General features: G+C 42.6%; 1 protein-coding gene and 1 pseudogene across 1 annotated transcript; one reads left to right on the top strand and one right to left on the bottom strand.

Moving 5' to 3' along the window:
* Window positions 1-1,313: 1,313 nt before the first annotated feature.
* Window positions 1,314-1,433, bottom strand: LOC128563030 (uncharacterized; annotated as a pseudogene).
* A 943-nt stretch (window positions 1,434-2,376) lies between these two features.
* LOC128561345 (histone H2A.J) lies at window positions 2,377-3,052 on the top strand. The gene has a single exon (XM_053555436.1). The coding sequence runs from the start codon at window positions 2,490-2,492 to the stop codon at window positions 2,877-2,879; it is 390 nt and encodes a 129-aa protein (XP_053411411.1). The 5' UTR covers window positions 2,377-2,489; the 3' UTR covers window positions 2,880-3,052.
* Window positions 3,053-16,852: the final 13,800 nt, after the last annotated feature.

The following is a 16,852-nucleotide window of genomic DNA, read 5'->3' as shown; positions in this document are numbered from 1 at the left end:
ACATGTTTTAATAAAAGGGGCTCATTGTCCCTAATCTTGAAGATAAGCCATTACAGCAGGAAAACTGTATGGTAAAAATGTATTATATTTCTAAATGTTTATAATTTATACTTGTTTCTATCCTTGCTTGTCTTCATAACGCCAAAAGTATTTCTTTTCCTTTTTCTTTTCTGTATATCTGGAGAAAATCTTGTATTAACTTCACAACGTGATTTTAATTCTTGACTCAGAGGGAAGAACAGCCTACCAATCTTAAAGAGATAACGAATCTTGTAATAGTAAAATAGGTTGCCTTGTTTATGTTTCGTCTTCTAAGAAATCAAGGTGAGAACATTTTCAAGTTAGAAATCTCTTGCTTAAAAGAATAAAAGAAAAAAGTGTCCAAAGTAATAATTTTAAAAGTTCTTTTAAAAATTAGCCATGATAGAGGCAAAAATTTAAACTAGTTTACAGATCTCATTTCAGAAACATCTTGTTAAAAATTTGCATGTCCAGGGCGGCGCCTGTGGCTCAGTCGGTAAGGCAACGGCCCCATATACCGAGGGTGGTGGGTTCAAACCCGGCCCCGGCTGAACTGCAACCAAAAAATAGCCGGGCGTTGTGGTGGGTGCCTGTAGTCCCAGCTGCTCGGGAGGCTGAGGCAAGAGAATCGCTTAAGCCCAGGAGTTGGAGGTTGCTGTGAGCTGTGTGAGGCCACAGCACTCTACCTAGGACCATAAAGTGAGACTTTGTCTCTACAAAAAAAAAAAAAAAAAATTTGTATGTCCGTTTTTTTCCATATATCTACGTTATTGGATGCTTACTAACATTTAATTTTCAAATACTTTGAGATAGGTGCAGAAGTAGTTTATCGAAATTCATCTGTTAAGTGACCTCCGACAAATTTATTTAAGTTATGAAGAATTTGGGCAGACAGTCCTGGCTCCAGGATAACCACCTTAACCGTGACAATGTGCTGCTTCCAAGCTCCAAAGACAAGTCTACACTATGGTTAATCATTGAGCTAGGCACTAAGAACATACAGAGGTACTTGAAAACGTTATTTCGATAAAATCAAATCTTTATTAGAATAGTGAGATAGTAAATTTGCTTTAATGTACATGGATAGTATAATCTGCATAAAATTGTTTATTTTATAAGCAAGTGTCTAACTTTACATCTCGTAAGAGTGTAACCGTATAATTGTGAAAAATGTTAAGGTAATTAAAATGATCTCAATGAATAGGTAGAAAGCGATTTTTCTTTCTTTTTTTTTTTTTTCTTTTCCCTATCAGTCAGCTCTTCATCCTTTTCATCAACTCCTCCTGCCAATTGAATGTGAGGCTAAGACAGCCCAGGAGAGGCTTCTTACTTAAATGCCTCTCCTATAGGAAGGATGTCTGCCCCTCTACTCTAGGCACAGCTGAGAGGGAGTGGGGTAGAAAGCGATTTCTAATTAAAAAAAAAAAAAAAACTCTTATTTTGTTTCAAATATTATGAGTCTACAATTCCAGGATATAAGAACAAGTTGTTCTTGTACACTTATATACTGTTGCCATTCTTCCTTTTTAGTGGCTATAAAGAGACCCCGGGGCTCCTTCAAGTCTTCTGGAGAAGGTGACCCGCTGTTGGGCTGCTCCCAGACCATCAGGGAGCAAGCTTCCAGCCTAAGCTGCGCCTGCGGCCTCTCCCATAAAACCCCGTGGCTCTTTTCAGCCCTTTACCCCAAAGACAAGGGATGTTATGTTCTAGGTAGGCGATCTTGTCGCCCTCATTAATTAGGGGAGCATTCACGTCAGAGCCCTTAGGAGCCAAAGAGCAGCAGAACTTTGCAGGCGATCAGTGTCATCTGGTATAGTTAAGACAGTTTAGATGGCCAACTACCGACGAAGCTTTTTGGAGCCCCCTCCCTCACCCTACTCGGTAGCCGGAGGCAAGGCTCTTGTACACAGGAACAGACGACACACCAGTACCGGGCAGGCAAAATTAGGCAGAGAAACTGAGATTTCGCAGCGGGCTCTGGTGTCAGATAACTATCTGACTAGGATGCTATGATATATATGAGAAACTCCACCTAAAAAGTATAGCAACATCTGGCATATGGTGCAACCTCAGTTGCTTGGGCAGCCCTTGTAGCTCTAATTCCAAATTGTTGTTTCTTTAGAGTTTCTCTTTCTGGGGTGGACAGGGAAACCGAAGCATTCTCTAAATTCATCAGCATCCCGGAACGTGGAGCGGGCTGGGCCTGGATATTTATAAAGAAAGTTATGCAAATGAGGACTAGGGACTTGCTCTTTTGATTGGCGAGAGAGGGAGGAGGTAGTTGGCTGCGAGGCTGCTTTTCATTGGTCACCGGAGCAGGGCGTTGCGGCGCCCAATGGAAAGGCGTTGCCTAGTGGCAGCAAAGAGTTTGTAGAGACAGTTCCAGTGTGGCACGTTGCGTTCCCGCAACACAGCCTAGTTGTTTTTTTTCCCCTCTCTCTCTCTTGTATTTTAGGCGAGAGGTAAACATGTCTGGTCGCGGAAAGCAGGGCGGCAAAGTGCGGGCCAAGGCCAAGTCCCGCTCCTCCCGCGCGGGCCTGCAGTTCCCAGTGGGCCGCGTGCACAGACTGCTGCGCAAGGGTAACTACGCGGAACGAGTGGGAGCCGGGGCGCCGGTCTACCTAGCGGCGGTGTTGGAGTACCTGACCGCGGAGATCCTGGAGTTGGCTGGCAACGCCGCGCGTGACAACAAGAAGACTAGGATAATTCCTCGCCACCTGCAGCTCGCCATCCGCAACGACGAGGAGCTAAACAAGCTGCTGGGGAAAGTGACCATCGCTCAGGGCGGCGTCCTGCCCAACATTCAGGCGGTGCTGCTACCCAAGAAGACAGAGAGTCAGAAAGCGAAGAGCAAGTGACCCTGACGCCACCACCGGGGAGCTGGCTTCCCCAGCAAAGGCTCTTTTCATAGCCGTTCCACAGTGGTTTTTGCTTGTGCTGGATGTCATGGAGGGCTGGTGCGATCTAGCGGGGAAGTGGGCGGCAAGGGGCCGGTCGGGGTCGAGAGCTAATAAAGTCGGTGAAAATCATTTGGTCGAGAAAGTTATGTAGTTGCGGGGACCTGCCAGAGACCCTGGGAGGGCGACGGACCCGGAATCCTCTGGAATAGGTGCTGCTGCCTTTGCTTGAGCCTCTCTGGACTGATTTGGTTTGTAGATGACCCTTGAGGCTTTGTGGGAGGACAAGGTTGGGGGCTGTCTTTGCTCACTTGGAGGCAAAGGGAGGCAGAATAGGTGCGGCGCGGCCTACTCCGGCATTATTTTTACTTCCCCTTCTCAGGGCCTTCTCTCTCCTGCCCTGTTTATGAGCCGTCAGGACCAAGTTCTGGGAAGAGAACTAGCAAGTTGTACTGGGCTCCGGCAGGAAGTTGTCTCCTCAGCCATGCTTTTCAAAAGGTAGAGTTAACTTTCTGTCCTCAAATGGTGGCCCTGATGACACAGTATCACCTTAGAGATTCTTTTTAGCCTAATAGCTATTATGTTATCACGATTTCGAAATCAGCTATCTTTCTATACCACCCTATGTTCACAATTTTTTTTTAATGAAAAAGCATGCGATAATATGTGTAACACAGAAGAAACATGAGTCACAAGATTGGAAATTTGTTTTCCTGACAGCGTTGCATAACAGTGTAGCGCCTTTAGCCATGAATTACACATGCTCATGAGTTTTTAAAATGATATTTTCAAGTTTGTAGCTTCATAATGGTCTTGTCTCCATCGTATTTTCCTCCTTTGGGAGTCACTCTGAATTTGCTATATAAGAAAAAAAAAAGCACTTGCTTTTCGGAAGTATTTTTACTGAACAAATAACCTGCTTGAACTCCCATATGTTCTCTAGTACTAAGTCATGCCCTCATTCCAGTAAAGCCTATAGGAGTTGCATTACTTAATGGCACAGTATTGCTTTAACAAAGACATAAGGAAAGATAGGGCCAAATTATTTAAATGCAGGGAGAAACACATTTCAGATGAGGAATCCATTTAAAAGTTCAGCATTAGTTCCATCTCATCCTCAGCAAAATTCATCCTGGCCCACAGGCCCACAAAAAAAGATCCCAGTTTAGATTTCACATCTTTGGATTCATCTTTCCTGTTAGTGTTGAAATCTTGCTGGGGAAAAAAAAAAACATCTTTATGCTTAGTAGTGGCTGGCCCTATTCTCCCACGTGGACTTTATTTCATCCCCAGTGTTTATTGAAGACCTCTGTGCTGAGTGATTAGAGTACTGCTGTGAATGAGGCCAACCAGGTTTTCTTTTTCTTGGAACTCACCCTTTTTCTCAGCGGTTCCTGAAGACAAGGCTAGGGACAGATAGGTATGTTAATATCAGGAATCAGCAGTTTTGTTAGTACTTGTGTCTCCCTGCTGTTTGCAGAATGAATGTTGGAATTTCCTCTCCCCTGTGGTCATCTTGGAGGTGTATGAAGATCAGACCATACACACATCTCTTCTGGGAGGCAGATTGTTGTCTCCTAATTCCTGAGAATAGACTCCAAGGATACTGTGGGAAGTAAGCAAGTTCCTGAATACTCAGCTCTTGGCTCCACTCCTTACAGTTTCCTCAAATGTAAAACAGTCATGATGACTGTTTTGAGGATTGAAGTTATTCACTTACTATGTGCCACATACTAATGCCCTCTTACTAAAATTAGTTCTCCATGTTACCCTTTGTGGGCAGGGAAACAGAACACATGTATATACAAAGGGTGCCAAAAAATGTATATACATTTTAAGAAAGAAAAAGACTGTATTAAAATTGTAACCCTCTATTGCTTCTCGGCTTTTTGGCTAAGATCAAGTGTAAAATTGTAACCTTCGGCTCGATGCCTATAGCTCAGCAGCTAGGGCAACAGCCACATACACCAGAACTGGTGAGTTTGGATTCAGCCCAGGCCTGCCAAACAACGACAACTACAACCAAAAAATAGCTGGGCATTGTGGCAGGCGCCTGTAGTCTCAGCTGCTTGGAGGGCTGAGGCAAGAGAATTGTTTAAGCCCAAGAGTTTGAGGTTACGGTGAGCTGAAGCCATCGCACTCTACCGAGGGTGACATAGTGAGACTCTGTCTCAAAAATAATAATAATAATAAAATAAAATTGTAACACTCAAGTCATGTTTGGCCCCCCCGCAATTATAAGAGATACAAGATAACAAACGTGATTGATATATTTTGCAGCAATAGAATTTCTTTCTTTTCTTAAAATGTATATATTTTTTAGCACAGTATGTATATTGTGTTGATTTTGGCATTTGAATTCAATTTTTTTTTTTCTTGAGACAGAGTCTCACTATGTCACCCTGGGTAGAGTCCCATGGTGTCACAGCTCACAGCTTAAGCAATTCTCTTGCTTCAGCCTCCTGAGTAGCTGAGACTACAGGCACCCGCCACAATGCCCAGTTATTTTTTTTTAGTTGCAATTGTCATTGTTCAGCAGGCCTGGGCCGGGCTCGAACCCATCAGCCTTGGTGTATGTGGCTGGCGCCATACTCACTGAGATATAGGCACCGAGCCTGAATTTAGTTTCTTAAAGAGATGAGGCATCTGAGAGATTACTACCAAAGTGATGAGGAAATAAGGACAAGTGCTATCAAGTCGTTTATAATAAAAAAATCACTTTTGCCTTTTCTTCTCAAGAGTCACTGGAGTCTGTCTAACCATGTTACCTAGAAAGCAGCGTAGACAATTACAAAGTATAAAGTATAGTAACTATCCATCCCCACCCCACCACCCAGGGATTCTCAGGATATCCTCAAATACTTCTGCCTCAAAGTTCAATCAGCCCCCTGCCATTTTTGTTTTTGAGAGGTTTTTTTTTGACCTGAATAATTAATTAGCAGCTAAAAATGCTACCAACTATACACTCAGCTCAGCCTGTGATCTCTGTTATGATTGTTACTTTTAAATGCCAGTATTCTTCCAGCACAAGACCATAGGAAGAGTTAGGACAAAAACTTATGGGAACTGAATTCTGGTTTTTAATAGCTTATAATCTATAATTTTATTTATGCACCGCACATGCACTTTCCTACAAAGAAAATGCAGTGTGACAGGCTGTGATTTGGCCAGGATTTGTTTGATCTTTGTTTTTCCTGCGGGGCCAGTCTTGTCTTTATGTTCCTGAGGATTGGTCTGTTTAGTTTTGTCTGCCTGAATCAAAAGGTTTAGTCAGGCCCCATAATTGGTGATGACTGGCATACTATATGCAAACTCTTCACAAAGCCCCTTCTGATGACTGAGAGGTCAAGTATAATGATGTTTAAGTATTCAAGCTCTCTGAAAGGAGACTTAGTGTCACATTCACTCTGCTCTTTACTAGTTATCTGATTTGGTTACTCAATCTTTTTAAACCTCAGTTTGTCTCTCAAATGGGTGTAATAAAAGTTTACTGCAGTGGGCTGGAGGGAAGATTCAATGAGATATGTGAGTGCTGATGGCACTAAGTTCCCCATATGGAAATGTGCTCAATGAAAGTACCTTTTCTTGTTTCTCTATGAAAGTGTGTTGAGAGTGAGTAACAGTGATTATGGGACCTATAGGTAAACATGACATTCTAGCAATCTTGTGACTTTGTGATAACAAACCATAAAAACAATGTTGGTGGCTATTTTACTAGTTATAGGACATCCACAATTCAATGTGTAACAAAAAATAAACTAATAAATGATTAAAACTTGTGAAGCTGAGTTTATTTGTCCCTGAAGAAACCTAGTTTCAAATCCATGACCTGTTAAGTGCACCCACGTAGATTAAAAAGGTAAACTGGGGCAGCGCCTGTGGCTCAGTGAGTAGGGCGCCGGCCCCATATGCCAAGGGTGGCGGGTTCGGACCCAGCCCCGGCCAAACTGCAACAGAAAAATAGCCGGGCGTTGTGGCGGGCAACTGTAGTCCCAGCTGCCGGGAGGCTGAGGCAGGAGAATCACCTAAGCCCAGGAGTTGGAGGTTGCTGTGAGCTGTGTGACGCCACGGCACTCAACCCGAGGGCAGTACAGTGAGACTCTGTCTCTACAAAAAAAAAGGTAAACTGCTTGTTCTATGAATTATTGAGCAATATTACATAATATTAGGTGTTCTACTTATGATTGGTAACCAGCTGTCAAAAAACTTCCTGTCTATTGTGGAACACTCACTCAAAAGGAAGATAATGTAACAGCCTACCTGTAAAGACAGGAAGATGGCCAAGGTGTTTAAGATCAGGAGCTGGGGATTCCTAAGCCAGTCAACCTGGTGTAAACACTGGCTTGTGGGAAGGGGACACCTGAGGTAGGTGTAGGTATAAGTGAGCCTGGGAAGCAGCATGTATGAATGCACAGGGGTCAAAAGACAATCTTGCAGCTGGATTTGAATCTGAATCTAGGGGTGAACTCTGGTCTAGAGATAAGAATTTGGTAGTACTGACTAGAAATGATCAGGGTGGATCAAATCACCCATGTAAAATCTGTAGATACATAGACAAATATAGTATGTATGAAACAAATGGTAGCTACTGCCAGTGGGATCTGGGGATCTATATATGAGATTTAATGGATTGGCAGAGGAATAGGAGCCACTGTGAATATGAGAAGATGTGGCTAGAAGGACAGCAATAGAGAAAGTGTCAAGGAATAGAGATATTTTCCCCACAATTTGGATCATGACTTCTTGAGAACTCTTAGTTTGTTTATACTTCGCCATATAACTAGAAAAGAGTCTTTGAAAGTTATCACTTTTTCCCATGGATGGAAATGCTGACAAGGTGGCTCATGTTGGAATAGACATGCATTTTTACCCTTATGTTTTTTTTTTTTTTGTTTGTTTGTTTGTTTTTGGTAGAGACAGAGTCTCACTTTATGGCCCTCGGTAGAGTGCCATGGCATCACATGGCTCACAGCAACCTCCAACTCCTGGGCTTAAGCAATTCTCTTGCCTCAGCCTCCCGAGTAGCTGGGACTACAGGCGCCCGCCACAACGCCCAGCTATTTTTTGGTTGCAGTTCAGCCGGGGCCGGGTTTGAACCCGCCACCCTCGGTATATGGGGCTGGCAGGTTACGGACTGAGCCACAGGCACCGCCCTTTACATTTTTTTTTATTAAGACAGAGTCTCAAGCTGTTACCCTGGGGAGGGTGCTGTGGCATCATAGCTCACAGCAACTCCAACTCTTGGGCTCCAGAGATCCTCTTGCCTCAGTTTTTTCTATTTTTAGTGGAGACAGGGTCTCACTTTTTCGCTCAGGCTTGTCTCGAACTTGTGAGCTCAAGCAATCTACCCACTCAGCTTCCCAGAGTGCTAGGATTACAGGTGAGAGCCACTGCCCCTGACCTACATTTTTTTTTTTTTCAAAATATTAAGGGGTATAAATGATTTTTGTCATATGAATACCTTTTTCTTTTCTTTTTCTGAGACTCCTTTTGTTGCCCTTGGTGGAGTGCCTTCATGTCATAGCTCACTGTAACCTCAAACTGTTGGGCTCAAGCAATCAATTCTCTTGCCTCAGCCTCCCAAGTATCTGGCTACAGGTGCCAGCCACAATGCCGGGCTCTTTTTAGAGAGAGGGGGTCTCACTCTTGCTCAGGCTGGTCTCAAACTGGGAGCTCAGGCAATCCACCCTCCTCCGCCTCCCAGAGTGCTAAGATTACAGGTGTGAGCTACCCCTCCTGGCCTTGAACATCTTTTATAATACTGAAGTCAGGGCTTTTATTGTGCCCATCACTGAAATACTATTTATTGTACCTGGAAAGTTAAATTTTTATCCATTGCCTCTTTCCAATTCCCCCATTCTTTTTTTTTTGTAGAGACAGAGTCTCACTTTATGGCCCTTGGTAGAGTGCCGTGGCGTCACACAGCTCACAGCAACCTCCAACTCCTGGGCTTAAGCAATTCTCCTGCCTCACCCTCCCGAGTAGCTGGGACTACAGGCGCCTGCCACAACGCCCGGCTACTTTTTGGTTGCAGTTTGGCCAGGCCTGGGTTTGAACACGTCACCCTCGGTATATGGGGCTGGCGCCTCACCGACTGAGCCACAGGCGCCGCCCCAATTCCCCCATTCTTGATTTCCAGTTACCTTTATGTCTCTTCAAGCCCCTATGTGCCCATCAATTAGCTCCCAATTATTAGTGAGGACACTAATGGTGTTTATTTTTCCATTCCTGAACTACTTTTCTTAGGATAATGATCTCCAGTTCCATCCAAGTTGCTGCAAAAGACATTATTTTATTCCTTTTTATGGCTGAGTAGTACTCAGTAGTAATACAGTAGAAAACAATCTGTTTAAATTTTTAACACTCAAAGTCACATTTGATGCCTGCAATTACAAGAAGCGCTCAATGTGACTTGTATTTATCTTTGGTTATCAATATATATTATTACAATTTTAAAAGATTTTTCCTTTCTTAACATTGTATAATTTTTTAACACCTTCTGTGTATACACACACACACACACACACACACATTGTTGTAAGCTCTTGCCACCTGGATGAAAGACTCAGACCCCACTTCAGACATAAATCAGATGGTGATTTATTACACATGCACAGGGGACCATGGTGATTTATTATACCTGCACAGGCAGGTCGCTGCCCAAAGGCAAACGGCCCGGAAGAGAGAAGCAGGCTGTCTTTTATACCCTTTTTGTGCTAAGTGGCAAGCCAAGCAAAAACAGAAGCAGAATGTGGCTGGTTACAGTCACGGGGGTGGGGTTACCTTCCGGGGGCTACAGCGTGGCAGTTGGCATGGGGACAGCTTGAGTAAGCTTTCACCACTGTTTTTATTGCTAGGGGGTTGGGGTAAGTTCAGGGGGGTTACAGAACCTGGGAAATTCTGCTTGAGTGAATTTTCACTATTGTCTGGCAAGGGAGCTAGGGAACTCAGAGAGAACTTCCTTGTTCTGAAACCTGTTCTCAGAATTAACCCAAGGGGGTGGGGGGGGAGGGTTGAGACGTGTGGGGACTCGGGCTGAGACACGGGCCTTTAGGGGTCTTTTTGCTGGGTCGGTTATTACAACATATATACCCATTTTCTTAATCCACTCATACATTGATGGGCACTTAGGTTGATTCCACATTTTTTGTAGTTGTGAATTCTGCCACAATAACATTTGGGTGAAGCTGGGTGTGGTGGCTCATGCCTGTAATTCTAGTGCTCTGGGAGGCTGAGGCAGGTGGATTGCCTCAGCTCACCACAGTTTAAGACCAATCTGAGCCAGAGTGAGACCTCCTCTCTAAAAAAAAAAATAGCCAGGCATTGTGGTGGGAGCTTGTAGTCCCAGCTACTCAGGAGGCTGAGGTAAGAGAATCACTTAAGCCCAGAAATTTGAGATTGATGTGAGCTGTGACACCATAGCACTCTACCCAGGGTGACAAAGTAAGCCTATGTCTAAATAAATAAATAAAATAAAAATAAACATTTGGGTGCAGGCATCTTCTTGATACGATGACTTCTTTTCCTTTGGGTAGATACCCAATAGTGGGATTATTGGGTTGAATGCTACCCTTTACATTTTTACATTGCACATATGGAAGTTTGAGGTATATTATAGTGACAGAGAAAACTTAAAAAAAAAATACCACAAGAATATTGGTAAATAACCCTTTAAAAAGATATTCTTTATTATCATTCTATGTAATTGGGTATAATTTATTTTTTTAGACAGAGCCACAAGCTGTTGCCCTGGGTAGAGTGCCGTAGCATTACAGCTCACAGCAACCTCCAACTCCTGGGCTCAAGCGATTCTCTTGCCTCAGTCTCCCAAGTAGCTGAGACTACAGGCGCCCACCACAATGCCCCACTATTTTTTGGTTGCAGCCATCATTGTTGTTTGGCAGGCCTGGGCTGGATTCGAACCCACCAGCTCAGGTGTATGTGGCTAGTGCCTTAGCCACTTGAGCCACAGGTGCTGAGCCAATTGGATATAACTTTTTACATATAGGTTTTATTTTTTATAGAAGTTTTAGAAACAGTGGCAATCTCTTAATTCATAAAATCAAGCAGGCACGGGGTGGCTCACACCTGTAAGCCCAGCATTCTGGGAGGCCCAGGTGGGCAGATCACCTGAGCGCACAGGTTTGAGTCCAGCCTGAGTAAGAGAGAGACCTCAGCTCTAAAAAAAAAATAGCCTGGCATTGTGGTAGGTGCCTGTAGTCCCAGCTACTCAGGAGGCTGAGGCAAGAGAATTGCTTGAGCCCAGGAGTCTGAGGTTGCTGTGAGCTATAATGCCATGGCACTCTACTGGGGGTAACATTGTGAGATTCTGTGTCAAAAAAAAAGAAAAAAGAAAGAAAGAAAAAAATCAATGCAGGCATTTTAGAATGTTTAAAACAAGAGACATTTGACTCTGGCAAGAAAATGTTTTTGATCAATAAATGTTTAGTTTTCCAAGAGAGGGAAAAGGCGTGTAAGGGCAACAGCAAAACGGATGGAGGAAGAGAAGGCAAAAAAGAAATGAGAAATGAAAATTGGAAAATACACGGATGCATATTAGCCAGGATAGGGGGCCCTTCAGTCATTTTTGTGGTTTGGACAATGCCATTTCACACAGATATGAAATTAACATTGTAAAGCTTGATTTTGTTTTTCCTACAAGGAGAGAGAGAGAGTGCAGCCATACTTCCGGTCATGAGCTGCTTTTCACTTCTTCAGTAGCTAAAGAAATGTGATACCCAGGAGGGGGGTTGCTCACCAGTGGATGTCAACAAGGCTATCTCAAAGATGTACAGCTTTGCTTTGTTCTGTTTTTACAAGGAGAGGACAGTTTACATGTTGAAATCAGATTTTATCATATACATACATCAAAGATAATGGAAGCTTGTTTGGACAGTAATTAGACCCTTAATAATTTTTTCGAGCCATGCAATTAAAAAGCCAGCCCTCCTTAACTCCAAAGTATGGAGTTGAAGGAGAGTTGAGCCCTACATTCAACAAAATTATCTTTCTTTTTGACAAGACAAGCAATCTGCTCATGAGAGTTTGATTTCCATTTTAAAATACTTCTCAAATGATTTATCTTTTTCATATCGAAAGCCCAATGGATAACTACAATTCCAAAATATCCCTGATGAAATTGTGCCTATTAGAGTGGTAAGCATACAAATTTGCTTTATAATGAGACAGCATGAAAGCAGCATGTGTTTGGCCTGAAATAAGCGCAGTTTTAGATTGTGAAGAATGGGACAAATGCAATTGTTTTGTGAAGATGTGGAATTTCTAACCCCTAGAGACTGGGCAAGGGCTAGTTATGAGTCCAGACAGGCAAAACTAAATAGGACCAATTCTCAGGAGCACATGGGGGAGACTGAGAAAGAAGTCTTTATCAGGCTTGAAAATGGGGACAGAAAGACAAAATTTGGGCAGCACCCATAGCAGTGGGTAGGGCACTGGCCACATATACCGAGGCTTTTGCAGGTTCGAGCCCAGCCTGGGCCTGCTAAACAACAATGACAACTTCAACCAAAAAAAAAAAAAAAAAAAAGTCAGGTGTTGTGGTGGGTGCCTGTAGTCCCAGATACTTGTGAGGCTGAGGCAAGAGAATCGCTTAAGCCCAAGAGTTTGAGGTTGCTGTGAGCTGTGACATCACAGCACTCTACTGAGGGTGATGTAGTAAGACTCTGTCTCAAAGAAAAAATTTGTTCTAAGGTTACTGGTCTGGAGACCTTCTGAACTCCTCATCCCTTAGTGGTCATATTTGTCAGTTTGTGTCCATCCCTTTCTCCACTGACTAAACACTAAACATTAAGCAAGCTAAGAAGCAGAGTATAAGAGACTGAAAATGATTTCATGAAAGAATACAAATCTGATTAGACAGACAAAAAAGTTCCAAGAAATCTTCCTAAGGAGACAAAGTCAACAATGAAGTGCTTCAACAAATTCAGGAACTCAATTTATTGTGAACTTAGCTCCCAGCCTTGAGCAGGCAGTTGGTATCTCATACAAATAAAGTAATCCAGGGTTGAGAAGAACTCTCAAAGAGGCATAGATTAAAAAAAAAAAGAAAGAAAGAAAGTAAAGAAGAGGAGGAGGAAGACAAAGAGGAGGAAAAGGAAAGAAGAAATAAACTTAAAAAAATCGCAAGAGGTGGGCGGCGCCTGTGGCTCAGTCGGTAAGGCGCTGGCCCCATATACCGAGGGTGGCGGGTTCAAACCCGGCCCCGGCCAAACTGCAACCAAAAAAATAGCCGGGCGTTGTGGCGGGCGCCTGTAGTCCCAGCTACTCGGGAGGCTGAGGCAAGAGAATCGCCTAAGCCCAGGAGTTGGAGGTTGCTGTGAGCTGTGTGATGCCACGGCACTCTACCCGAGGGCCATAAAGTGAGACTCTGTCTCTACAAAAAAAAAAAAAAAAAGAAAATCGCAAGAGGTCTGAGATGTGTATACTAGTAATGAGTTCATAGTCATGGTGTCTGTCCAAGGAACACTAATAACACACATGTAGTTGAACAAGTTGGATTTCTTGCTCTTTGCACCAAGGGAGGATACATACCCTAGGGAAGTGCGAGGTGTCTCAGTAGAGTGTTAGGATTTATTATGGAATGTGGGTTTACTTAGTTGATTTCGGGATTTGCTCAGGAAGTAGAGTGCAAGGAATGCTGTAATGTGTGGGAAGTAAAGCTAAAGCTGTGATTGGTAAATAAGCTGATGCATATTAGCCAGGATTGGGGGCTCTTCCATCGTTTTTGTGATTTGGACGATGCTTATGTTTATGTTTATGTTCAGACATGATGACAGAGTGGTCTTGCTTTTGTTTTGATTTTTTGAGGTCAACTCATTGGCCTTGTCTGGTGTTGTCTGTAAAAATTGTTTAAGAGATCACTGTGTTGTCGCTATGTCAAGCCAACTCTTAGCAACACCAAGGCCTGGCTCATAATCCAGGCTTGCTGTTCTCTGTCATGGGTTGATTTTCTCTTGCTTAGTAGCTAAAGAAATAACGTGACTTTCATTGCTGAGGGGTTGCTCAGCTACATCTCAAGGCGAGTGTTGGCAGCATCCAAGCACCATGCAACAAAGGAATTTATTCCTTGAATGTCCCTAGGGCCCAAGAAGACAGAGACTTACCTGATTTTGCTCACCACTGTATTCCCAGCCCCTAGCTGATGGTAGAATCTTAGTAACTCTGTGCAATAATTAAACTTTATGCTCTGCCTCAGATGCCACCGCACCCCACCCCCAAATCCTCAGGTACTTTGTTTCACCAATTACCTCTCATTCTCTAACCTCTCCCTCTCTACTGGCTATTGCCCTCAGCAAAATGAGTTTACTAGTTAAAACTCTTCCATTCAGTCCACCTGCCCTCTATCCTATTTCTCCCTCACAGGCAAACTACAAGGTCCTCTTAGAGAACTGAAGCAGAGGCAGTTATTTTGGCCTCACAGAAGTTCCAGTTCAAACTTTTCCCCAAGAGTTCATATTTTTACAGTGTAAAAAATTTTTTCCAGTTATTCATTCATGCCTTCCTGAACTGAGGCCCTAGATGTGTAGAAATTATGTGTAGCTCTGCCTGGTGACAGCTCTGAACCCAGGAGTCCTACAATAAGGCTTGTCCTCTATTCCTGGCTGAAGAAAAACTTTATGGTATTAGACCTGCTCCAGTCCGAGTGATTAAACCAAGACGTGCAGTCCTTTATGGGGTGGTGATTGTGACATCTTCTGTGGTCTGGAAGTTACTTGCATACAATAAAAAAATTTTTTTTAAGTCCTTAAAAATAACCCTCCTCAGTTGTATATAAGAAGATATTTTAAGAAAAGAGCATAAACTATACAAAATGAGAGCTGAAACAAAACAGAATCTTGGATAGTATTATCTGGAACTTTATGCTGATTCCATGCAATGGCAGAGTACTATTATGGTAATCCTCATACATTTTATAGCATCTTAAAGCTCACGAAAAGGAGTAAACCGAACTTCAAAATGATAAGGAAACAGTGCCAAGTCTATCTATATATCTGATTGAAGATTTGCATCCAACACTTCACACTGGTGATCTCACCAAACATTTTTATGAAACGACAAATTATGATCGTAACAAAGGTCTATCCAGAATCATAACTGTTGATTCCTCTTTCCTACCAGTGCGGCTGATGTATTATATGTGTTATACTTCACCCCTAATTTTCAGAAAATATGACTAGTAATATTAGGAAATGTCTTTATCATAAATTGTCAACATGAAACAGATTTCTCCCAGAAAGGATATAAATTTTAAGAAAAAGCCTTAAAAATATCACAGTTCAAATACTGAACAGTAGCTTTATGCTAAGACTATTAATTACCATATCGATTCTGACGATGAGGTAATTGTGTTCAATCTTTGCCATTTAAATGTTCAAAGATTCAGTTCACCTGCTGACCTATATAATGAAAAACTCAAAATGGTCTGTCTTGGCAAGATTATTTTTAATCTGAAAGAGTAAATAACTTTTAAGCAAAGCCAGACACCCCAAAGATCTCAGAATAAAAATAAAAGAGTTCATCAATGACATAAATTATGAGAAAATAAAAGCCTTCTTGTATTATTGTACCACATTTTAGGATCTCACCAATGGTTGATGATGTGAGACTCTCATGAAAGGCATTTCGAAGGTATGGTGGAAAGTAAGGTGTGCTTAGCCTAAACCCAATGCGTGCACACACACTAGATAAATCACAAGTCCTTTTTAAATTCCAATACTCTAAAGTGTGAAATGGGGGAAATTCCTACGAAAAGTCATCTCCCTGGGTTATTTGGTGGATGAGTTATTAAAGGATTTCGTAAAGAAAACAGTATCTCCTGTAGGAGCTGGATTAAAAAAAAAAAAAAAATCCAAGTTAATAGTGTTTTTTGTTTTTGCAGTTTTTGGCCAGGGGGGCTGGGTTTGAACCCGCCACCTCTGGCATGTGGGGCTGGCACCCTACTCCTTTGAGCCACACGCGCCGCCCCAAGTTAATAGTGTTAAGCATTCTGTTTTTTTTTTTTTCTTTTAGAGACAGAGTCTCATTTTGTCACCCTGGGTAGAGTACTGCAGTGTAACAGCTCACAGCAACTTCCAGCTTTTGGGCTTAGGCGATTCTCTTGCCTCAGCATCCTGAGTAGCTGGACTACAGGTGCCTGCCACAATGTCTGGCTATTTTTTGTTGCAGTTTGGCTGGGGCCGGGTTTGAATATGGGGGCACCACCCGTGTTAAGCATTCTTAAATCCATTAACATTTCAACATGAAAGCATATAAAACCCACAAATCCAAAAAAGAAAAAGGTCAACCTTTTCTAATTCTTTAATAGTTCAGCAGAAATAGCTGATAATGGACTTTGCCATTCAATTAATATCAGTTTAGAAAGGTCTGGAAGAAGTAAGTAATCCCTGAGGATAAGACTATCTTCCAAGCAACAAAAGCTGAGTCAATACTCTTCGTAAAGCAACTCAATTTCTTTAAAGCCAATATAATAATCTGAAAGAAAAATAATTGTTCCTTTTTTATCCCTTGAAACTTATTTATTTTTTTTTTTTATAGAGACAGAGTTTCACTTTATAGCCCTCGGTAGAGTGCCGTGGCCTCACACAGCTCACAGCAACCTCCAACTCCTGGGCTTCAGCGATTCTCTTGCCTCAGCTTCCCGAGTAGCTGGGACTACAGGCGCCCGCCACAACGCCCGGCTATTTTTTTTGGTTGCAGTTAAGCCGGGGCCAGGCTTGAACCTGCCACCCTCGGTATATGGGGCCGGCGCCCTACCGACTGAGCCACAGGCGCCGCCCTGAAACTTAGTTTTTACCAAGTTTTCCCTAAGATTTCCATTCTATGGCAGAGATAATTCTTTAAAACCCAAGTTTTAAATACTTGCTTTTTTTCTGCCCATAAAACAGGTATGTTTACACATTATTAGTAACACAGAG

This window comes from Nycticebus coucang, chromosome 12 (assembly GCF_027406575.1).
Source record: "Nycticebus coucang isolate mNycCou1 chromosome 12, mNycCou1.pri, whole genome shotgun sequence".
Lineage (NCBI taxonomy): Eukaryota > Metazoa > Chordata > Mammalia > Primates > Lorisidae > Nycticebus > Nycticebus coucang.
This window is presented reverse-complemented; position numbering and strand designations above follow the sequence as displayed.

Coding starts and splice junctions, on each gene's coding strand:
- LOC128561345 (XM_053555436.1), top strand. CDS start 2,490: ATGTCTGGTCGCGGAAAGCAGGGCGGCAAAGTGCGGGCCAAGGCCAAG.